We start from the raw sequence: 25555 nt of genomic DNA, 5'->3' as shown, positions 1-25555 counted from the left end.
TCGTCCTCCGTATAAGTCTACTCTGTATAAAACGTTGCCGCAGAAATGAACGTAACTTTTATATATCACATTTGCATAGAAGCTTTAAAAAACTTTTATTGCAACAAATGTTTATTTTATGAAAAAAAATTAAAAAATAAAAAATATTAAAATTTTTCCAAATACAATTTGTAAACATTGTTTTCTAACTTAACATCCTGTATATTATACATATACAAGTATCTATACACTTGGCATCTATAACTTTAAACATCCAAGGTTTGTTTGATGGACGAGGAGAACTTGCTCCTCTATTAAGTTGAATAGTCAATTATTTGTTACATTCCGTTCTCCAAAAGATGGCGCTGTACCGCATGCGCGTTTCAGTTCAGTGGTACTCGATGTTAGCTGTCATGCAGGGCGTTTGCAGTGTTGGTTGATGAAAATCGAACAATTTTAAGTGAAAATAATAAAGATTTTTCGTTATTATTAGGCTAAAAAGTCAGTGATAAGTGTGTGTGACCATAATTCGTCAAAGTAAGTATTAGTTTCTCCCAAATCGAATGCCGAATACACCGCCTCCTCTAGGCAATAATGGCTGCTTTTAGGTGTAGCCGTTTGATTACAAAATACAGTTTATTTGGACTAAAATCCTTGTTTTAAATCGCTAATTTGCGTCAGGACTCTGGAAATTGTCAGAATTCCATTAATTATTCGCAGTTTGGTAGTCAATTTAGTTAGGAAGACGATGGAACTGTTAAAACAATAGACATCCAACGTCAAGTGTTTTTTAAACAAGTGACAGTTTTTTCGACCCTATGTCAGTGAACTTTGTTGAAATTGGAGCACCAACCATGTCCAATGGGCTCAAACGAAGACCATAACAAATCGTTTCTCCTTTCGAATTCCTTCATTATTTATATTTTTGTTTTCCTCATAAAACGCCCACCAAAATACCAAAAATTAAATAATATTAACGCACATGAGCCTAGAATTATTAAAAATCGATTTTCAAGGAAACCAGTATTCGCAATGTCTATTTTTAAATTTTCCACGTTTGGAGGGCATTCTTCTGGGAACAGAATTAATTCACATATTATTTGTTAACTATTATCATTATGGGTTCAACTTAAAAATTGGGTAATTTACTTAATGATGTTATGCAATGAATCATTTCTTTTTATATGTATACACTACTGGTTGTCCTTCATAATGCATTTATGTAGTAAAGTGTAATTGGTGTAAATAATAGCAGGTTCAGTAATTTAGGCAGAATATTTAGTTCTGTTTATCCTTGCTAAGTGGATATTTAATTTTTTTGCCATGTGACACTTTGAAACATACCTAATTACAACTTATAAAACTGAGGAGACCGAGGACTTTGGATTCTATGGTTATATCTGTGAACTCCTCCCTGTATCATTTGTTTACTAGGCTTATTGAGGGGCTGAATAATATTGAAGGAATGTGAAAAAACATTGTGAAATTCATTGGCAAACAAAGTTAGCATCATATCAAACATAACATAATATTCAACATTTAGATGTAGGTTTCAAACGATGTTTTGGCATAGGTAACAGTAGAGTGACAAAAGTACTTACTGATACCTCCAAGTATAATAATGACTATAGATACCTTGTACCTCCCACCAAGTTTCCCAGTAAAAGCTCCATTAACCCTGACATTACCCTGACATCTTTTGCATCATCTAATAATAAATAGGTTGGAAAGGACTTGTAGTCTTGTAGAGTTATTAATATTGGAAATTTGGCAGTATTTGCATATGCATGCAATTTTTCATACTTTCACATGGGTAACTTTTATTTTTATCACAGGTCCTAAGCAACCCTGGAATCTGTAGGTATTACTTACTTTTGTTCCTTTTTGATATGTATGTACATGGACGTTAAAATCACTGGGAATAGTAGATTATACATCTAGCTGGAAAGGTCTTCTTGTCTGTCCAAAGCAAAAGATAGTGACTCAAGATACATAGCACAGAGGTTAACTATTGCCCCAGACAGTCAAAAAATATTTTCTACCCTAGTGTGTATACATGTCATTTTTTTTTAACCACAAATTAATTAATGAAAGGAAAAATTGGAAAAAATGAAAATATTGAATTATCTAAAGCTATTACTATTGAGTAGATATCACTCAACTAGGTTTCTTCTGAGAAGTAATCTTAATTCATAATTTTTGAGGGAATATTTAGGACTATTAACAGAAACATGAAGGGGAATATCGATTTCTCCACACCCACTTTTATTGCTTCCTATTATTTTACATTGGACTATTTAAGAAGGATTATTCAAAGACCTGGAAGACCACCTTTGATATGAGTAACTTGACTTTATGACCTTGATGTATTACTTTGTGATCTTGAGGGCAATAAAGAAAATACACAGAATTGTCAGAATACCATAACTGTAAGGCACTATTCGCCAAATAGTTATATCTATTTTAATTTTTTTCTATTTTTAGATAAAAATTTTAAAACCGTCCTGTAAGGCAAATTTGGTGTAAGAAAATAAGTTTATCTAACTTCCTAATTAAGTTGTTATTAAATATTAAATTAAGTTTTTAGTACCTCCAGGGTCAGTTAATTTTAAAAGCAAGGCATTGATCAACCCATTGCTGTTTACCATCAATCTGATTGACAAACCAATAACACATGAAATTGTCCAATATATACCTCTGACATCTCAAAGATTACTTGAGGTGTTTTTTTGAAAATCACCCTTTATAATATAATTTTTTATTATTTTTCATTCAAACCATTCTAGGAATTTGGTGTTTTCACAATTGTGAATGATTGTAACAAATTTAGCAATATGTTTTGATCAGAAAATACCTACTACGAATTGGCGTTTTTTTTATTATAACTTAGCATTATTACAATTTAGCCTCGTATTGACATCTATCTTTTGGACTAGTTTGATTTAAATCTGACAAGTAACAAGAGGCTTATTACACTGTTTGGGTAAAATTTGGATTAAATTACATTTTTTTATTTTTCAGAATTTATTATTAATAATGTACTTCTTATTTCGTATCCATTGTACCTACTTCTGGGTAAATGCTAAAACTGAGTGCTTAAAATAAGAGACGTGTCCACGAAAAAATCTGAGAATAAACACAATGTTGACAAGTACAGTAATTCTCTTGTTTTATTATTTTGTATTTAAACTTATTATTTTTTATTTAATTTCGCCATGTAAGACCTGTCAGAAAGTAAATAATAAGACAAATATCCCTGGAGAATACTAGAATGAATACCGACATATGGGACGAATAATATCGTTACTTAAAATTAAGCGAAACATCAGGTTCTTGCTAGAGATTTAGGATATTCTTTTCAATGAGTTACCAAATTTTTGTATTTCAGACATTCTTTTACATGGTTTAGTATGTGCAAATTAAAATAATATTTATTTCCATTTTCATTCAGTATTTGGGTACCTCCTAACTCCAAACCTAAATTCTTTACGGTAAACAAAAGGTTTGATTATAACTATAGTCACAAATTGCCTGAATAAATAAAATATGGGGAGGTGACAATTGCTTCAACAATCTCTTTTCTGTTAGAATTTCAGATAAGATTGAATCTATTTAGATAACCCTCCAGATAACCGCAACTTACAAGTCATTAAAGCACCGTAACCATAACATTATGCAATAAAGTGGTTCTGTGAATCCATCCAATCGCAAAACTTTCATCCTTATCTTGCTAAGTTGAGACGTATTATATATATATATATATATAGATACTTGAGAGCGTACTTTGTACTTCAATATAAAACTGAAAGTTATTTAAATTCATTTTACTCCAGGGTTTCCAAAGCAATTTAAAGTTGTAAAACCTGTCTAAAGGTCAAGTCATACAGTTAATTAACATTGGAGAGAAATTTGAGTGGGCTGGAGGAAGATCATGTTAATTGAGCATTGTGAATGGAGCAGTAGCCTGTTACATACTTAGACACTAATAATTGATCTTCTCATAATAGATGTTTGTATTTTGTAATAGTGTATGCAAAGTATATTTTTAACACCTAACAAGGGTTATTTATCTTTCCTCAAATATTGGTCTTCAATGTAGACTTAAGGCTTTTCATGTATAGAGATTATTTCAGGTTCTTTTATCTCGTATAGCCCCGACGTGTTTAAACCAACAATGAAGTAGGTAACTGAATGGATACTGATTGTATAATGCTTCACATAATGTGATATTTTATAATGCTCCATATAATTTGATGCAATTAATTACAATTATTTGAATAAGCTAAAGTCTGTAAATACCTATCTAATTCATTCTGATGAGTAATAAAAGATGAGGTCATTCGAGTGTCCATTAATTCATAAAACTTGATTAAACTGGGAGTGGTGCTGTGATCTACTTTTTTCCTAACACAGTTACGAAGTTGTACAATAAATACATAGAAATCGCCGTTCTCTGGTTGGCAATATAATTTTTTTTATTAAGCTCATCCTGCGTTCTACGGACATGCGTTAAATTTAAACCTACAAGTGCTATTTATACTTTTTAATGACATTAAACAGAGAGCCAGCCTATAGGCTTGTCGTTAAAGTGCGAATTCCTTCTGGATTATTTTAAGTGCGTGGTTGTTTTGTTTAAATGATTTCCTCTAGAGAGCTTATTTTTTTCTCCTGCACCCTCATTTGCTGTCCTAGTTTTTAGGTATCAGTTCAATTTCCTTCAGGAAATTAGTTTAGGGATGCTTAAATATTGAAACAGTAACGTAATTTCGACGCTTTGACAGTTTTAAGTCTAAGTCTCCTCATTTGAGTTGGATCTCTAATGAATTTGTCCTGAAATTTTTAAGGTCTTTTCATTGATTGTTCACCATTTGGTGCAGTCTTTTACAGAGGCTGCATTTACACTATTTATTTTGCTTCCTATTTGTCGGTACAAAGGCGTTTTTCTCCTGCCAGGTGATGCATAAAGTCAAGCACTTTCACCGGTGTAGCAAATTGTTTGTTTTGTTTATTCTCTTTAAATAATGACCTGAATACGATTTTGGCGATGAGTTATTGATGAGCAAGTATGTCCCATAATAAAGTTTTTCTCCCCCGGTATAAAAAGGTCCGCAATCATTTGGCAATCCTCAGGCCTGGCACGTACTGCTGGCGTCTAGGAGACTGCTCCTCGCGATCGATTCCATCGTTACCCCAGGAGCCTTATGAAAACACCGAAAAAGGCACTCCGAATTGCTTTATTTGGATCAACAATTATTGCTAACAAAGTATGACTTTTGTGCAAATTCTCTATCTTATCTAGTAAAATAATTATTGAAATATTAGATAACAAAACAATAGATTATTTAATAAATGAACTGGTATTCTGTTCTTATCCCATAGCGAAGACATACATTTTCCTAAAGGGTCAATATTATCGTGACACAGACCACTGGACGGGTAACACAGTTACAGTTACGGAATCCCCTCGATGTCGCGCGTCTTCCTCAGTCCTTTTGCAGCTGATTTTGACCTATCTGCTAATAATTATGTTATTTCTACATTATGTACAAGTAGGTACAGCCCTTGTGTATTTAATTGTGTTGTAATGGAATTGCAGGTGACCAGCCTTGCTGGTAAAATTGATCGAACATGACTACAGACATAAGCATAGTGAGGTGGGATCCCACCATACAGCAGCAGATTGAAGAGGACTATGAATATGATGGAGGCAACTCGTCTTCCAGGCTGTTCGAACGGTCCAGGATAAAAGCCCTTGCAGGTAAAGTGTTTGTTTAGTTGAATGGTGTTTTTTTTTATTTGTATACTTAGTGTGTCGATTTGCTGTCAGCTAATTCAAATCCATTTGCCCCCTAAAAAACGGTTTAACATTTTGTCTTGAAGTGTGTTTTAAATCGGTTAAATATTTAGCTTTAGAACTGTGTGGATAATATTTGATGTTTTAGGGGAGATTGTTTATATTAACTCAAAAAGCGGTGTTAAGAGAAAGATATTTTTACGCAGGGAGAAAGGTTTGCTCTTTGATTGAAAATTCGATTAAAATCAGAGATATTTTGCAAAATTTCCTATTGATAAAATAATGGATTTTCAGGCATTTATTTAATGTAGGTTTTCAATGTGATTTAAACAAATTATAAAACCAAGATGCAATTTTTTCGATAGTGTTTTTGATCTTCCAGGCCTATAACTGTTGAATGGTCTGTCGACGGACAGAGATGATAAAAAAAAATCTTGCCACCCCGTCGATTAAATCATTTACTATTACCGTAAAACATCTAATATTAATAATATATAATAAATGAAATTATTCATATATGAGGTTTTTTTTTTAATGTTCACCCTTTATTTATGTTATTTGATTATAAAGGACTCTTTATGATATTGTTTTGTGGCCATAAAGTGATCCATTATAGTACTATTACAGTATAGAAGGTAAGTTTATCGCCGTATTAGAATAAAACAGGTAACATGTGTTTTCTGTGGAATTAACACTGGTCTTCATTAAAGGACATACATTTCTTTTAGGCGATTAAAGTATTTCGGAGGTGTTTTAATATTAAGTTAAAAATTAAATTAGTAGCAAATTAACATCAAATCCGACATAAAATGTTGCTTGTAAGACGTAACGTATATAATTAAATTCTATCCAACTCATCCAAAATCTTACATTACTTATATTACTACATAAATAACTTTTATTGCCAATGAAGGGGATCGAAGCTATAAGACAAAGTCATAAGTTTTGCTTGAGTAGTAAAATGTGGCATTTTAATTGATTTTTTTGTCAGCCCTTGCTGACGTTTCTGAAATTCGTTGTTTGTGTGTTCAGTGTTTTTGTCTGAACTTATTTGAAGAAAAATCTTGTATTGTATCTCATGTTAGTTTCAATTCTCTGAGCAGTTCCTCTTTTACGGCAATGAATTAACTGCGTTATCAGAACCAATAAAAAAAAATCAAATTCTAACCTAATTGCTAATGAAAAAATTAGCTGTTCCATGTCTGACTAAATTCAGGGTAAAAATTAGGTTTATAATGGATTGTCATGAGCATTAAAATGACTGTAATTGTTATTGTCACTGAAAATCATTGGTTCCAAAAATGCTGCAACTGCAACACTATTGGAAGCGTTACGCCGATTAATTCCACACTCATGAGGTTCCACAATAAGGTAAAAAATAACAAGAATTAGATTTTCTTTCCGATATTTTTGGAATTAGTGGAGTGTAGCCAAATTTTACATTTTATTACGTAACTTGTCCCAATATAACCGACTTCGTAACACTTAAATTAAATAACCGAGCAAAAAAAATCAACACAGAAAAAGATAAAAATTTTCTTATTCAGAATATAACGCGATAATATTAACAAATAATTGTTGGACTGGAATAACTGGCGTAGTTTGACCGTCAATTAATTGACGACTATTGATTATAGTAGTAAAGGCGACAGGTAACCTACTGAAACTAAAACAAATATAATTTCTACATTTTGATCAAACGAGTAAATGATTACACTCTATACCCTCAGTTGTAAAAAAATACTGTTGGCAGCTCGTCTGTGATATAGTTTTTCTTGTTTGAATCGCATTTTGTTGCCGATCTTGTTACCCAAAGTAGTATTTTATAAACTTAATTAAAAAATAACTATTTCCTATTGTTGTAACTACCAAATTCTTAAAATTTCCTGATTTTTAATTATATTTCCTATATAAGATTTTAGGCAAGCACTATTCACTACAAAACTAATCAGTTTCTTGATCTTCAAGGAACCCTTAAATTCCTTTACCCAACCTTTATTAAACATTAATTACTTGGCAAAGTTCACCAAACATGCACATTTGTTTGCTCTGCCCTCTCTACATTAAAACATTATCAGTTGTAAAGCAATATTTATCAAAAACCAGACCATTTCCTGTTGGTTAGTCCTGAAACGAAAAGCATACAATACTTTTTCATTGTGTTCTAGACATTTAAATATAACTTTAGTGAGTAAAAGTGGAATAGATGGACAGCATCTTCTTGAATCATTTCGAGACCAACTGTCAATATTTTGATAAGTTTGTTTCCGACCTTCGAGGTAAATAGATATCTCTACTTAGTTGTTTAAAGTGAATGCCGAGATCAATACATAATATTATAATACATAAGTATGTAGCAAAAGCATAATATCGCCTTTATTTATTTTCAATAAAACTGATATTTAATGTAAAATCTACCATTATCTAGGCTCCTAGCGCTTTCTGCCGAATTGCCACAAATAAATAATTAAATGCCAATGTATTGCTAAGGATATAATTATACCCATTACGCTCAACGAGACACATTTATATACTTCCTGTACTTGGATATTCCGTATTAAGACAGCCTACTTATTATTACTTGTTGAATTACATTAATAATGCCGTCACTGCATAGCCATGTGCTCTGAATTTTAATTAGGTCTTGTTAAAGTGTCTCTGATAGATAGGCCCATATGACTTACTCGAAATGTATTCATTGGAGCCTACATACTGGGTGTCCCAGAAAAACATGGACAAAAGAATTCCACAAAATTCTATATTTGTTATAATAAGAAATTGTTCAATATCTTGTAAAAAAACCTGAATAAACTAAAACTAGCTTTAGGTGAAGTCGGTCCTAGTGAACTCGATTAACCTATATTCTCGCTTGTATGAGAAAATGCTTTATTAACACTAGTGATGTAAAATTCTGACAGATATCGAAATGTGATTCTCGTGAGACCTTAGCACTAATGTCAGTTTTTTTTCCCAGACTTCAAGAATCTTTTTTAATTTAACCGACGTTCTTGTTTTTTTCAGATGAGAGGGAGAGTGTTCAAAAGAAAACTTTCCAAAAATGGGTAAATTCGCATTTAGTACGCGTAAATTCACGCGTTCATGACCTTTACACTGACCTCAGGGACGGTAAAAATCTTATTAAATTGTTAGAAGTCTTATCCGGAGAGCGTTTGCCGCGCCCCACCAAAGGAAAAATGAGAATTCACTGCCTTGAAAATGTCGATAAAGCACTGCAGTTCCTCAAAGAGCAAAGGGTTCACCTAGAAAATATGGGTTCACATGATATCGTGGATGGAAACCCGAGACTGTCATTAGGTCTCATATGGACTATAATCCTGCGCTTCCAGATTCAGGATATTACGATCGAAGAAACGGACAACCAAGAAACCAAATCGGCTAAAGATGCTTTGCTGCTTTGGTGCCAAATGAAAACTGCTGGTTACAATAATGTAAATGTGAGGAACTTTACTACTTCTTGGAGAGATGGACTGGCTTTTAATGCCCTAATCCACAAACACCGGCCAGATTTGATTCAGTTTGAAAAATTGTCAAAGTCTAACCCGATTTACAACTTGAATAATTCCTTTAATGTTGCCGAGGACAAACTTGGACTTACGAAATTGCTTGACGCAGAAGACGTTTTCGTTGAACAACCCGATGAAAAATCCATAATCACCTATGTTGTCACCTATTATCACTACTTCAGCAAAATGAAGCAGGAAACTGTGCAAGGTAAACGTATTGGCAAGGTAGTGGGTATTGCTATGGATAATGATAGGATGATCAAAGAGTACGAGAGCCTTACTAGCGACCTTCTAGCTTGGATCGAAGCCACAATTTCAGCTCTTGGGGAACGCGAGTTTGCTAATAGTTTAGTAGGTGTACAACAGCAACTTGGACAGTTCAGTAATTACAGAACTGTGGAAAAACCCCCGAAATTTGTTGAGAAAGGTAATCTAGAAATCCTTCTCTTTACTCTTCAATCGAAGATGAGGGCAAACAATCAACGTCCTTACACTCCTAGAGAAGGAAAAATGATTTCGGACATAAATAAAGCTTGGGAGAGGTTAGAGAAAGCTGAACACGAACGAGAATTAGCTTTAAGGGAAGAGTTAATTAGACAAGAGAAGTTGGAGCAGTTGGCCGCTAGATTTAATAGGAAGGCGAGTATGAGAGAAACCTGGTTGAGCGAAAATCAACGTCTGGTATCTCAAGATAACTTCGGAAGAGATTTGGCAGCAGTGGAAGCAGCTGCAAAGAAACATGAGGCAATTGAGACAGATATCTTTGCTTATGAAGAACGTGTACAAGCTGTGGTATCCGTAGCAGCAGAATTGGAAGCCGAAAATTACCACGACATGGAAAGAATCAACGCAAGGAAAGAAAATGTCCTACGCCTATGGAATTATCTTTTGGAATTGCTTAGAGCTCGTAGAAATAGACTAGACCTCTCTTTGCAGCTACAACAGAACTTCCAAGAGATGTTGCATATTTTAGATGCTATGGAGGAATTGAAAGCTCGATTGTTGATTGACGATTTGGGCAAACATCTTATGGGAGTAGAGGACCTACTTCAGAAACATAATTTGCTGGAAGCCGACATCAATATTCTCGGCGAAAGGGTAAAAGCTGTTGCTAGTCAGAGCCAAAAATTCGTTGACGTTGAAGGAGATGAGGGATACAAACCGTGCGATCCTCAACTCGTTTTGGAGCGAGTTCAGCAACTGCAAGAGGCCTACGCTCAACTCGTAAGGCTAGCAGTAGAGCGGCGAGCTAGATTAGAAGAAAGTAGAAAACTGTGGCAATTCTATTGGGATATGGCCGATGAGGACAATTGGATTAAGGAGAAAGAGCAAATTGTTTCTACCTCAGACATCGGACATGATCTCACTACCGTTAATCTACTCCTTAGCAAACACAGAATTTTGGAAAACGAACTCTCCGCTCACGAACCTCAGCTAGAGGCGGCCCTTAGTGTAGGAGAAGAACTGATTCAATCTGGCCACTTTGGGGCTAAGGAAATACAAGATAGGCTCACTGAAATCAGAGAGGCCTGGAAGCATTTGCTTGACTTAGCTGCTTACCGTAGAAAACGTCTTGAAGAGGCTGTTGACTATCACCAATTGTTTGCTGATGCTGATGACGTTGATATTTGGATGCTTGATACATTAAGATTGGTCTCCAGTGAAGACGTAGGTCGCGACGAGGGTAATGCCCAATCATTGCTTAAGAAACATAAAGACGTCACTGATGAGCTCAAGAATTACGTCAGTATTATTGACAGTCTGCATCAACAAGCCGAAGCCTTGGGTCCTGATGTGGCCAACTCCCCCGAAGTATCGCAAAGACTGGCCTCTATCGACAGCCGCTACAAGGAGCTGTTGGAGCTTGCTAAACTTAGAAAACAGCGCTTACTTGACGCTTTGTCTCTGTATAGATTACTCTCGGAGAGCGATGGCGTAGAACAATGGATTAGCGAGAAAGATCGTATGTTGCAAACTATGATTCCAGCTCGCGATATTGAGGACGTTGAGATCATGAAGCACCGTTATGACGGATTTGAGAAAGAGATGAACGCTAATGCTTCGAGAGTTGCTTTGGTCAATCAACTGGCAAGGCAGCTGCTGCACGTAGAGCATCCTAACTCGGAACAAATCACTGCCAGGCAAAATCAACTTAATCAGAAATGGGCGGAACTTCGCGAAAAGGCCGATGCTAAACGTGACGAACTTAGCTCCGCTCATGGTGTGCAAACCTTCCACATTGAATGCCGTGAAACAACTACCTGGATTGAAGATAAGGTCAGAATTCTCCAGGAAACTGATAGTTTGGAAATGGATCTTACTGGAATTATGACGTTGCAACGACGCCTCTCCGGAATGGAGAGAGATTTGGCTGCAATTCAGGCCAAACTCAATTCCCTTCAGAAGGAGGCTGAAAAGATTGAGGATGAACATCCTGAAGAAGCTGCTGTCATTAGAGAGCGCATTGTACAAATTCAGGTTATCTGGGAAAGGTTAACACAGATGCTCAAAGAGAGGGACGCTAAATTGGAAGAAGCTGGTGATCTCCATAGGTTCCTCAGGGACTTGGATCACTTCCAATCTTGGCTTACAAAAACTCAAACTGATATTGCTTCAGAAGATACTCCCAATTCATTACCTGAAGCTGAAAAGCTTTTGTCCCAACATCAAGCTATTAGAGAAGAAATTGATAATTACACTGATGATTATACCAAGATGATGGATTATGGTGAGAAAATTACCGCAGACCCAAGTACACAGGACGATCCTCAGTACATGTTCTTGAGGGAGCGTCTAAAAGCATTGAAAGATGGCTGGGATGAAATTCACCAAATGTGGGACAACAGACAGCATCTTCTTTCGCAGTCTTTGAGCTTGCAGTTGCTTGAACGCGATGCCCGCCAAGCTGAAGTCATTCTTAACCAACAAGAACACACTCTCAGCAAAGACGAAACTCCAACCACCCTCGAGCAAGCTGAAAACCTTCTCAAACGCCACGAGGCATTCTTGGCAACTATGGAAGCCAACGACGATAAAATCAATACTGTTGTGGAATTCTCGCGAAGGCTTTGTGACGAAGGGCATTTCGCCACTGATAAGATTGGCAAACGCGCTGATAATTTGGATGAGCGTCGTCTTGCCAACAAGGAGAAGGCACATGCTCTGTTTGAGAGATTGCGAGATCAATTGGAACTTCATCAGTTCTTGAGAGACTGCGACGAATTAGGAGAGTGGATCCAGGAGAAACACATTACTGCCCAAGACGAGACTTACCGGTCTGCGAAGACCGTGCATTCTAAATGGACTAGACATCAAGCCTTTGAAGCTGAAATTGGTGCAAACAAGGAGCGATTGCATAACTTGGAGCATGCAGGGGAAGAACTGGCTAAAGAGAAACCGGAGTATGCTAACATTATTAAACCTAAGATTGAGGAACTCACGGATCAGTTCGATGTTTTGGAACAAACCACCAAAGAAAAGGGTGAACGACTGTTTGACGCTAACCGCGAGGTACTCATTCACCAAACTTGCGACGATATCGACTCATGGATGAACGAACTCGAGAAACAAATCGAAAGCGATGACACTGGCTCAGATTTGGCTTCTGTCAATATTTTGATGCAGAAGCAGCAAATGATTGAAACTCAAATGGCTGTTAAAGCCAGACAAGTAGATGAATTAGAGAAACAAACCAAACATTTAGAGACGGCAGCTCCCGATAAAGACATCAACGAAATTAAAGTCAAAAAGACTAAGGTGGAAGAAAGATTCCAACTCCTTAAACAACCACTTATTGAAAGGCAAATAATATTGGAGAAGAAGAAGGAAGCTTTGCAGTTCAGAAGGGACATTGAAGACGAGCTACTTTGGATCTCAGAAAAAATGCCTCTTGCCACTTCCACCGAGTACGGTAATAATCTTTTCCAAGTCAATACCTTACAAAAAAAAAACCAGTCCCTGCAAACTGAAGTAGATAATCACGAGCCACGCATTAACACTGTGTGCAACAACGGTCAAAAACTCATTGACGAAGGCCATGAAGACTCGACTGAATTCAGTAGACTCATCAACGAGCTGCATAAGGCATGGCAAGAGCTTAAAGATGCTATTGATAGACGCAGGGAATACCTTCAAAGAAATGAGAGGGCTCAGCAATATTTGTTCGATGCTAACGAAGCAGAGAGCTGGATGAGCGAACAAGAATTGTACATGATGGTGGAAGATCGGGGCAAGGATGAAAGTAGCGCCAGAAATTTCATGAAGAAACACGAAAGTCTCGAAGCCGCCGTTGAGGCTTATGCTGATACAATAAGAGGTTTGGGCGAAACTGTAAAAGCATTAACTGCGGAAGGTCATCCATTAGCCGAGCAAGTCACCGTAAAACAATCCCAACTTGACAAATTGTATGCAGGTCTTAAAGATTTAGCCCAAGAAAGACGCGCCAAATTGGACGAAGCTTTGCAACTCTTCCTTCTTAACAGAGACGTCGGTGATCTTGAACAGTGGATCGCGGATAGGGAGGTCGTGGCCTCTTCCCATGAACTTGGTCAAGACTATGACCACGTAACTCTGCTTTGGGAACGTTTCAAGGAATTCGCTCATGACACGGAGACGATTGGTAGTGAGAGAGTTGCCGCTGTTAACGATATTGCGGATTCACTCATCGCAGCTGGACATAGTGATTCAGCCACAATAGCAGAATGGAAGGATGGCCTAAATGAAGCATGGACGGATCTGTTAGAATTAATAGATACACGCACGCAAATGCTTGCAGCATCTCGTGAACTGCATAAGTTCTTCCATGACTGTAAGGACGTTCTGAGCCGAATTATAGAGAAACAGGTGGCGATGTCGGATGAATTGGGACGCGACGCCGGCTCAGTTTCAGCATTACAACGCAAACATCAAAACTTCCTGCAAGACTTGTTGACATTACAAAGTCAAGTACAGCAGATCCAAGAAGAATCTACCAAGTTGCAAGCTAGTTACGCCGGTGATCGAGCCAAGGAGATCACCAATAGAGAACAGGAAGTTGTATCTGCTTGGGCCAATTTGCAGCTAGCTTGCGATCAACGCAGGGGCAAATTAGCCGACACCGGAGATCTATTTAAATTCTTTAATCTGGTCAGGACTTTGATGCAATGGATGGACGATGTTGTTCGACAGATGAATACTAGCGAGAAACCTCGTGATGTTGGCGGTGTGGAATTGCTGATGAGTAACCATCAAAGCCTTAAAGCAGAGATTGATGCCAGAGAAGATAACTTCACTTCATGCATAAACCTGGGTAAGGAACTGCTGAGCCGGAACCATTATGCAAGTGGTGAAATCACCGACAAACTGGTTACTTTGAATAATCACAGGCAAGGAGTAGTGCAACGGTGGGATGAAAGGTTTGTACAATGCGTTCATTTTATTTTGACTCAATTTAAAACATTTATAACTTAGACCCTCATTTAGCAACACGTTTTGCGTTGTACTATTTTAAAGTTGCAGTGTACTCTTTCTAACACGTGAAAATTTTTTTGTTTGCGGACATATCTTTGAAGGAAGTTTCAAGGAAAGGAATGTTAATATAGTTGCTTCCCCTAAAATTGTGCATTATGTTTAGGAAAAACCCTGTATATCTACAGTTAATAAAAAGTGCACACTGGAACTTTGATAGAAAAGAACAAAACTTGATTCTAAACTCTAAATTTTAATTAAAAAAAGTAATATGAATTTCAAATTGATTTTAAAAAAACACTGTAAATCTTATTCACTTGAAATAAGTATGTTCATTTAGATGGGAAAACCTGCAACTAATCCTGGAAGTATACCAGTTCGCCCGAGATGCAGCTGTTGCTGAAGCATGGCTGATTGCCCAAGAGCCATACTTGATGAGTACGGAATTAGGACATACCATTGACGACGTAGAAAATTTGATCAAAAAACACGAAGCATTTGAGAAGTCTGCAGCCGCTCAAGAGGAGAGATTTAGTGCATTAGAGAGATTGACCACGGCAAGTGTTTGAATTTGTTTTATTCATGCCTTGTGTGTGTTAGTATACGTTGGTTGTAGTTTTATTTTTGAGTTTTGGTTGAAACCATGGCATGAGCTCTTAAATCTGAGTAGGGTACAGTGTTTTCCAATTTGATAGTACTTCGCTGAACATCGATGCTACCAATGGTAGCTAAATCGCGAAAATTATGAATGATATGTTTTCATCAATCGTGGATCACAGCGATTTCTTGTGATTGTGCCACACTGAGTATTAATAAATTTCTGACATCTAGATTTCTTACCTCATACGGGGGATTTTTGTACCTCTGGCTAACAAGGAAAAATCGTACTTCTAATGACGTTGGTAAAAGAAAGTAATCTTGCTATAAAGTAGTAAATCAATAACAAAATCTAAGGACTTTTAGTTTGTACTCAGTAGAGAACTCATCAAATCCCAATAAATAAAAGCCGTAAATGTTGTGAATTTCAAACTGATCAATGTCTTTAAATTATTGAAAGTTCTAACGTGTTGCCTTACTCAGCCGATTTTTTCGTTAGTAGAGATCATTTTTAACCTCCAGAAATACATGTTCATGGATTCATCAACGGAGTTTAATATGTTAATTGTGTGCCTACGATTAATGTTTTAGTAACCATTTAGATATGCATGTTGTTTGTTTTTAGCTAGAATCAGGCGTTGGGTATTCCATTTCGCTCACTTCTACTCTCTCTTTATCGCATTGTGACTTTGCCATCAATATCCCCAATTTTGCTAATCCCAAACCCGTCAAAAACCGTCATTATTCGAAAGAGCTTAACCGAAATATCATAAGAAATATCATTTCAAGCTCGGATAAGTTTTACAGTGCCAAAAAATATTGTCGAAGGAGATTTACTTTAGATGGTTGCAAAAAATTCTTTCCAGATCAATTTAATAATGCGAATTATCTTCAAAAGAGTTTTTTGCATGGCACTAATCAGGATAATGATTTATATCAAAATAGTGATTATCTTAAAATGCATTCTCATTTTCTTTTACTAACTGAAAAAGAAGGTGATCGTAATAAGATGGTTTTTGACGAGATTTGGGGTAAACAATTTGGCGATATTAATACCTCAGTGGTAAGTACAAGCCGATTAACATTGGTTTATTGGCATGTTTCCACTAACTTATATTATTATTAATATAAATAGGTAATTAACATTGCCTGTGATTGTTTGCACGATTGCATGAAGAATTAGATTTATTTGGTACAAAGTTTTAAATTCTAGGTCAAGAACTAGGTGAACAAAATTTTCATTAGGATTATTCTCTGGTTACGAATTATTTAGTTCCAAATTATGAAAGTATTGCTAACTTTAACATTAAGCTAGTTTCCATAGAAACAAAGAATCTGACTAATACTAATATTCTATAGAAATTAGCTTGCTGTTAATGATAATAGCCCGCTATTACCTTGACCTTTGACGCATTCAACTTTCTTTCTTAGCTTTGGCGATATACAGGATATTTCCTTTAAGTGGTACATACCATTACTGCTGTCTTAGTAATGAAAAGGCCAAGTTATTGAATCATGACTTAGGCTTCGTTCTGCTACACCTAACCCTCGTATACAGGATATTTACTGAACATAAGTGCAAATTTAAGAGAATTTTCCTCGAGTCAAAATAAGAAAAAATGTACCTATAAACGTATTGTACATATATTCGAAATCACTTCATTTACGAAATGCAGGATGTCGAATTTTTGAAGAAAAAAAAATGTTTTTCCACTATTAAGAAAAAAATGCTTCGGCTGATTTGATTGAAAGTTTTAGCTGGGTAATAACAATATGATAATGTGTGTTTTACAAGTATCAGAGTTCATTAGAAATTTCAAAGGCGTGCCCGCAGGGTCGGATTTGTATACAAAAATAGTAACCTCCAGTAGATTTTGGCAATTTTAATCAAAATTCAATTATTTAGCCCTTGATAGTTTATTGTATCTCGTTTTGTTTTCGAGTTAAAAAAAAACTATTCAGAGTTACTAAAAAAAAAATTATTTGTTTGCCTTAGATGGCAGTTTATATAAGTTTCATTTAAATACATAAGAACGTCCTAAAACTTTCTCCGATTTGTAGTTTGAAATTCGCGAAATGAAACGTCGTGAGGCTGCCGAAGCCGAGGAAAGTGCTCGTAGAGAAAGAGAAGAAGCTGAACGAAGAGCTGCGTTAGAAGCTGCTTCTAGACCTAAGGAACCAGAATCTGCCTCTACAGATCGACCAGACGCAGGTGCAGCTGCTTTCGAAGAAAGGCCGGGTGAGAGCAATTTTTACTACCTATTTGTTTTTATGAAAATATTTAACGTGAGAAAAAATAAGTAAATACGATGTTTTTAACTATCTCGCAAGCAGCTTCTGGTGTGCAGAGATCTTCTATAAAGGCTGTTTCGTCTGGTGAAGGTAATTCTTTACAATGTATAGCTGGACTACTTTATGTAACTCCAAACCCTTTTATTATCTATTACATATTATCTATCAGCTTCAATACTTTATACTAGTAACAAATAACATTATTCTAGCACTATGTTATAGATCTTCAACCTGCACATAGACGGCACAGATTAATAATATTGCCAAATTTGCAAGTCTTGGGTGTAGTATTTCTAGTCGGAGCCGCAACGCTCTGTTATTCCTGATTTCTGATTTTATTTTTACACATTAATCCCATTTTCTTATCTTTCTAATCTTAACAATTAACTTAGGACTTATTATAACTAGTACTCTATTAATGTCCTCTGTATACAGGGCTTATCAAAAATAAGTACAATAATTTTAACTGCTGGTAGAACTTGTCAAGGCCAACAATTTTTTTTAATACTTTTCTTTCGATCACTCCTCACTATCAAGATAAAGTTTTAAATAGTTTTGAAGAAAATTCACTACCAGACACTGACCTATTCGACTGAACGATAAACACATACCAAAAATAACTGCAAAAAAAGGTCGGCAGGTTTTTGTACTTACACTAAAGTCTTAACGTCTGAAATGTGTTACGGTAATTGGTAATTTATATTTTAAATCGTAATACAAGATTTACTTATCGAATTTCCCAAATATGTTAAATCACGTCCACAAAAGTGCGTTCATTAAAAGTTTTACAACTTAAGAAGTTTTGTAAAGAAATCTTGCGAATTACGGCAGCGTTTTCACCGAAGTTTTCACGAAAACCATATTAGTGTATTCATTATTTGAAAAATGAAACATTTTTAACAGATTTAAATTGCTTTACTTGTCGAAACACCGAACGTATACAATAACCGGCCGCAATACAAAATAAAGTTGACTTGTTGATGAAAGTGCACGAATCAGCAGTTCAATCTCTGACCCTTTTTGTTGGAAAATAGTTCAAATTCAGCAACAAGAATCATTGGCGGATCATGAATTTTAAGAAGGAAAACGTGAAAATATAAAAGTGGTTTTCAAGAAAAATTATCCATTAAAAAAATGTTGCCTTTAACGAGATCTCTTACTAATTTAAATGAATGCACTTATTCCTAATATATCCTGTATAGTCATTCATATTCTGCTCAATTTTACCCAAAAGCATCCTTTGTTGTTTTTTCAATTTGAAGTTACTCAATAACTTTAATTTTCAATTTTTAAGTTTGCTTTAACTTTCTCGTTTTCACGTTTAATTATAATTTAATTTTTTTTTCCTTACTTTGACCTGAAATTTAACACATTGCTAATAAGGTGTGTTCAAGGATCTCAATAAATAATCTAGTACATATACATGGTGAGTCAGAAAGAATGAGCCAACGCTAAACTAGGGATATTACACAACAAAATATTGTGATTGAGCTCAACATGACTTATACCAATGTCGCTGGTTTAAGAGATACAGCGTGTTCAAAGTTAAAATTTATTTTGAAATTTTTCAATAATTAAGAAAGTTTTGATAGCATAAATTTGAAAATTGGTAATTTTATGTTTTTTGGTATGATAATTACGAATTTTAAGTTTATTTTGACTTTGCTCCTAGAGGACGCTAGTTTGCAGTATTGTTTAAATAATTTCAAACATACTTTTTTCTGTTGAGTCACATTTAAAACAAGACGACAATTTAAAAGAACGCTCAATTATACAGAGAAAAGATACTCTTGTTTAGGTTGTCTAAATCTATCGGTTTTTAAATCATTTGCATCTAAAAGGTTCGATGTATTTTGCTATGATTTTTTTATTCTTAAAAAAAGGAAAGGTATGGAGAAGTAATCAAAGTAACAATAAATAACAATAACAATTATTGGTAATAATGATAACGATAAACTTCAAATCAAATGTTGGAAGTGTTCACCACCTGCCTCATTATATTTTAAAAGGCACTTTCTTAAATTTCTCTGAATGTTAAACAAAATTTCCCTATTATTTTTAAATTTATTCGTGGCTTCTTGTATTTTCTGCCGTAACTCCTAAAGAGAATTAACTTCTTTCTGATAAACCAAATCTTTCAAATTTAACCACATTGAGAAGTCTAGAGGGTTTAAGTCTGGATTTCTCAGTGGTCAAACAAATTCACTTCCACGGCCAATCCACCGATGAGGAAAATGTTCATATAAATATTGGCGTACTGGCAAGGCAAAATGTAGTGACGCTCCGTCGTGCATAAACCACATGTTTTCTCTTAATACAAGTAATACATCTTCTAAGAGCTCATCTAAAAGATGTTGAAGAAAGTTTAGATACCGAGGTCCAGTTAGATTGTGTGGCAATTCAATTTCAATAAAAAAATGAGAAATTACATCACACCAAACATTCACTTTAAACTCATGCTAAAAATCCCTTTCTTTTATAGCATATGGATTCTCAGAATCCCACAAATAATAGTTCCTTCAATTAAAAACTCCCCGTCTAGTAAATGTCGCCTCATCGGTAAATAAAATCATACTAAGGAAATCTGGGTTTTCAGTTTGCATATTGTGTAAAAACTGAGCAAATTGTAGGCGAGCTGGTAAATCTTGGGACAATAACTGCTGAACAGGAGTATGATGATATGAACGGAGCGTTTCTTTCTTCAAAATTCTGCAAATGGATAATTGGCTTAGGGCCATTATAGTATTTAACAGACGAGTACTCAAATCTGGATTTTCCGAAATACGAATTAAAATTTCCCCTTCTTCATCCACTGTGATAGTTTTCGAAATATCATGGTTGCTTTGTGGGCGAAAAAATTCAGTTTCGTCTAAACGGTTGTAAAGATTTATAAAGAGTTTATGATTAGTTTGCCTTCTATTTGAGTATAGTTGTAGATATTTTCGGATCGCCTCATGTACATTAAAATTTGTCTGAGCATAAATACAAATCATATCACGTATTTCATTGTTAGCAAAATGATTATGTAGTGGCATTTTCTGATTATTAGCTAGAATCTTTTGCACTATTAACAATCAACACGCATGCACAAAAACCACATAATTTAATGACATAAATTTGACAAATATTGACACAAGCCTAATTAGAAAAAAACAGGAATATCGGCGTCTGAAAAAAATTCATAGCAAAATCCATTAAATGCAAATAACTTAAAAACAGATAGATTTAGACAACCTAAACAAGAGCACCTTTTCTCTGTAAAATCGAGCGTTCTTTTAAATTGTCGTCTTGTTTTAATTGTGGCTCAACAAAAAAAAGTATGTTTGAAATGACTTAAACAACACTGAAACTAGCGCCCTCCAAAAGTAAAATCAAAATAAACTTAAAATTCGGAATTATCATACCAAAAAACATAAAACTACCAATTTTCAGATTTATACTATCAAAACTTTCTTAATTATTGAAAAATTTCAAAATAAATTTTAAACTTTGAACATGATGTACTATCTCTTAAACCAGCGACATTGGTATAAACCCTGTTGAGCTTAATCACAATATTTTGGTATGTGATATCTCCAGTTTAACGTTGGCCCATTTTTTGACTCACCCTGTATAAGTAAAATATTTAATAAATTGTTCTTATTCCTCAAGATTGCTAAAAATAGATACGCATACGTCTACTCTAATAATTGTTTTATCACTAAATATTCACATTTAATGGTAAGTAGAATGCAGTTTTTACGCTTTTGCTTCGCAATGCTTCAAGAATCTGTAAATAATAAGTTACTGTATGTATACGTTTGTTGATATAATTATTTGAGTTTTAAATCGTGTAGTAATAGGTATAAGGTGCGTCTTCATGTTATTTGCAGATATATTTTAAATGCAAATGAGGTGATATGTATTTTGTATTTAACGAAAAGTGAAAATTACTGGTTGAAAGGAAAATACACAGAAGTTTTGAAATCAATTTCCTCAAAATATAAACATTTTTTGGACATTTTATTTCGCACTTTTGTTTACTCACACATCAAAGTTCGTATATAATTTGTATTGAAATATTAAAATAAGAGCAGGTATTAGTTCCCAGGATTGGATAGTTGGGAAAAGATACGTGATATACAGCTCGTGAAATGTAAGAAAAAACGCGACTTATGTATTTCGACACTTCTACTATACTATAATTTTCCAAAAAAATTATAATATTCTTAGCGAAGGCCAGGCAGTAGATTATAGAATGCTCATTGTTCGTCTATTGATTTTCCTTTTTTGTGAACTTGTCTAGGGTCTAGATCCTCTCCTCTAAAAATTAGAACGTTTCTCTCAAAGAAAAATTCTTAAATCTGAGGTGTATTTCAATACCAGAAAATAAATAATAAACGAAATCGCTCCAGGTTTGAGGTTCTGACCCCTGAATATATGTAAAAAATGTGAAAGTCAAATTTTCTGTGATTCAGTGATTTGTAATTAAATACAAATGGTGGAATAAGTAACATCATTATAGTTTTTATAGAATAATCCGAGAGTCATTATCATACCATTATCACAATAAGATTATTAGCAATGGAATAAACAAACCAAATAATTTTCATTTTGACATGCCTATTTTATTAAATTGACAATAGTTTTCTACGTCCTAGTGCATGACAGTATTTAACTAACGCATGAGCATGTTATTCTGTAGTGCATGGAGTGCAGCCACGCCCTCAAACAATAGCGAGCACGCCCTCACCTCCTAAGCCCAGTCCTAGGGCACACACACGTAAGTAATTCCAATTTGAATCCTTGTAAGGGGATTTCTGGGTAGTTTTTTAAGTTAATAATGTTGACATCTTCCATTGCTTCAATGTAATTTTTAGTATTTGAGCCATTAAATGTATTGGTGGGAGTAAGTGGCAAAAATCATTCATGACTGCTATGAAAATTTCTTACGTACTTTTTACGATATTCAGTAAAGAATCAAGAAATTAAGATTTATTTAAAAATTCTAAGTGAAGCATAGAGAATTGCTTTAATTAATTAGCTCTTCTAGATACCCTCCTGAACGTTTATATTTAAAAAACCGTATATTTCAGAAAATCCTGAAAAATTCTTTGAAGATATAGGGTTCTTCAAATATGGCAGAAAATTTTTGATTTTTTTCGCACAAATCTATTGTTAACTAAAATTTTGCATTTTGCAAAGGGACTATAGCCTGAGAGTATTACTTACTTAGATTCTTTAAATCTCTAAATTGATGACTGCTGTCAACAAATTGTTTTCTCGTAGATAAGTTAACGCCAAAGAACTTCGTTTTATATGTAAATTATGCAAACTGAAATTTGATAGCAAAAAATTAATTTTTGGCGTATTGTGACACCTGCCCGAATGCACTCTGCAGCAATATGGTCGACATTTTTATGCTATGTGTGTTTTATTATTACGACGGGTAATAAGAGTGTTAGATAGACGCAGATAGTCATTAGTGGCCAAATTGCTGCACTCAATACATACTTTGTAAATACCGGAATTCGTAATTTGTGATCAACGTACAGAAAGAATTTTTTATATCTAAATTATTTTTGCCAATTGCTCCTTCTGTTTTAAAATTTCATTTGCTTTTGTGTCTCGTATTATGGCTTTACCCGTTTGTTTGCTTGTTTGGATTAAGTGTCCCGATCAGACGAAAAAGCTAAACGGAAAGACAGGTCTCGCAGCAAATCGCCCTTCCGCAGTTTTAGATGGAAGAAAAGCAGTCCCAAGACTCACTCGGGTGCCCACAGTGATGACGAGGGGGTTTTGGCCTTTCGACAAGGTAGTTTGGGTAATTCGTTTTATTACTTCCACAGAAAAGGTCATTTGTTCTTGTCTTAGATGGGTAATACTTGTTAATCTGTGCGTCTTTGTCAGTGATTGTCCTAGCCGTGTAAACAAACGTTCGAAATTAGTAATAATTGATATGATTTATAAACAGATTAGTTGCTAATGAATATAATTTATGTAGAAGGTTCTAGTCCAGATGAGGATGGTTTTGAAGGCAGTTTGGTAAGGAAGCACGAATGGGAGAGCACCACCAATAAGGCAACTAACAGATCCTGGGACAAGGTACTTTCTGAATTGAAATTCTTTATTGCTCTTTTTTCATAACAAAAAAAATATTTGCCCAGGTTTATCTGGTACTTAGAGGAAGCCAATTAGCGTTTTACAAAGACTCTAAGACAGCTAAGACTACCCCTGAGCAAAGGTTCAAAGGAGAAACTGCCTTGCAACTCCATGGGGCCACCGCATCGGTTGCCTCAGACTATAAGAAGAAAAAGCATGTTTGGAGGTTGAAGTAAGTTTTATTTCCAGGTTCTCGCTTTCATAGTCAGTAGTTCAAGTAATTACATTACCCGACATTTTTTTTGTTTTTTATGACAAGTAGAGTTTTGCTTATTGCACATATACGTGACGTGCATGGCTTTTAATTTTGTACGAAGATTGCATAAAATCTTTTTTGTACCGACGGTTTGGCCGTGAATTAATTCAATTCTTTTACTATATTCGATTATTTCATAGAGGGTCACCATTGAGACCCCTCCATAGTCGAGGACAAATATATTTAAATGTGTCCAATTAGAAATTATATAAAGTAATGTATTAAGTGGTGTCGGCCTTAATTTATATATATCTATAATTTTCTAGATTGGAAAATGGCGGAGAATTTCTTTTCCAAGCCCAAAACGACGCTGAAATGAACACGTGGATCTCGCACATCAACGCGCACGCAGATACAACAGCGTCGGGGCCATCTCGTTCCCAAACGCTTCCAGCCTCCGCGCAGAAGGAGGACCAGAAACGACGCAGCTTTTTCACACTGAAAAAAACATAAAATAAGTTAATCGAAGATTAAGGTGAGTCTTCGTCACACCTCAGCAATATCAAGTAAATAGAAAAGTTGAATTTCAGGTTTTTTAATTGAGCTACTTCTTTCATCACTAATCCTACGCTTTACCTGATTGGACCCCCAACAGTCAGACTATTCTTAGCTCCTGTTTTCGTATTAGCGTTGTCTAGAGTTAAAAAATTTATATTTTTCTCTTAGAATGCACTATATATTTAGGAAGTTTATTGTATAGCAACGGTTGTATGGTGAGATTTGGAAGGAGCATAATACTGTAAAGACGCGCACCTGGAAGTCAGTGGAATGGCATAGGGTTGAGGGTGTGGCGCGTTTTCTTACGTTTTAGGTAAAGAAATGAAAAGCAAAAAAAGTCTGGAGCGGGGTTATAAGGAATAATTCTTATATGCTAGTTTTTATGCCAGTGTTATTCATTAATAAACTCATTGCAAAATTACTTCGTATTACGTGTTAGGCAGGTGCCTAGTATTGTATAACGAACCATCCAAATCGTCTTGTTCTAGAAGCGGATGGAAAGTAATCCATAAATATATCCCTACAGATAAGGCCAACTTATGTGCTATTAATTTATTGGAAAGAGACACATACACGAAAATAATATGAATTGGCAAGATATATGAGTATGAGGGTGGCATCTTAGTTGGTCTCGTTCGTAACTAACCGAATAAAAAGTAATCCAATTATTGTATTATGAAATGTGTATTTTTGTGTTACGTTCTTCTTTAAATTTTTTATTTTTTGTTGCTACAATTTATATTTAAGGCTTTGCTTAGCGAGCTAAGGTGACAAGTCATATTTATATTCGAAGTAAGACGTCTTTTATTTGTATTTTGTAGAGTTACGTCTATTTTACATATTGTCGCTTTTAAAATGGAGTTATATTAAATAAAGTAAATATTGTTTTTGGTATAATTTTCGTGCAGTTACAAAATTCTACTCCGATTCCCCTTCTTATCTTTAAAACGACAGAGATTTATTCAAATATTGGAGCAATTATAAAAATGTTTACCCGGTAGTATAAAAACTCGTATTTAAAAATGCGTT

The 25555-nt window shown here is 35.0% G+C and overlaps 1 protein-coding gene across 7 annotated transcripts; it reads left to right on the top strand.

Annotated features, from left to right (window-relative positions):
• Positions 1-377: 377 nt before the first annotated feature.
• On the top strand, positions 378-25423 carry beta-Spec (spectrin beta chain). 7 transcript variants are annotated; one of them, XM_066405094.1, is made up of 11 exons: positions 378-516; positions 5576-5737; positions 8795-14690; positions 15083-15299; positions 17401-17578; positions 22316-22393; positions 23282-23425; positions 23615-23715; positions 23778-23944; positions 24295-24503; positions 24559-25423. In XM_066405094.1, the coding sequence occupies exons 2-10, from the start codon at positions 5608-5610 to the stop codon at positions 24479-24481; spliced, it is 7098 nt and encodes a 2365-aa protein (XP_066261191.1). In that variant the 5' UTR covers positions 378-516; positions 5576-5607; the 3' UTR covers positions 24482-24503; positions 24559-25423. The 7 variants fall into 7 exon arrangements, with proteins under 7 accessions (XP_066261191.1, XP_066261183.1, XP_066261192.1 ...); XM_066405086.1 differs by having other exon boundaries at positions 23282-23434; XM_066405091.1 differs by lacking the exon at positions 378-516 and adding an exon at positions 5436-5528 and having other exon boundaries at positions 23282-23434.
• The last annotated feature ends 132 nt before the right edge of the window (positions 25424-25555 follow it).

The sequence above is a fragment of the Euwallacea similis genome, chromosome 2, assembly GCF_039881205.1.
Source record: "Euwallacea similis isolate ESF13 chromosome 2, ESF131.1, whole genome shotgun sequence".
In the NCBI taxonomy this organism is placed as follows: domain Eukaryota; kingdom Metazoa; phylum Arthropoda; class Insecta; order Coleoptera; family Curculionidae; genus Euwallacea; species Euwallacea similis.
Note: the sequence above shows the minus strand (reverse complement) of the source record. Positions and strands in the feature narration are given on the sequence as shown.

Excerpts from the sequence above, each read along its gene's own strand:
- beta-Spec (XM_066405086.1), top strand. The coding sequence starts at position 5,608 with ATGACTACAGACATAAGCATAGTGAGGTGGGATCCCACCATACAGCAG. Across the intron at positions 5,738-8,794 it reads CAGGATAAAAGCCCTTGCAG|ATGAGAGGGAGAGTGTTCAA; the intron begins GTAAAGTGTTTG and ends TGTTTTTTTCAG. Across the intron at positions 23,945-24,294 it reads AAGCATGTTTGGAGGTTGAA|ATTGGAAAATGGCGGAGAAT; the intron begins GTAAGTTTTATT and ends ATAATTTTCTAG.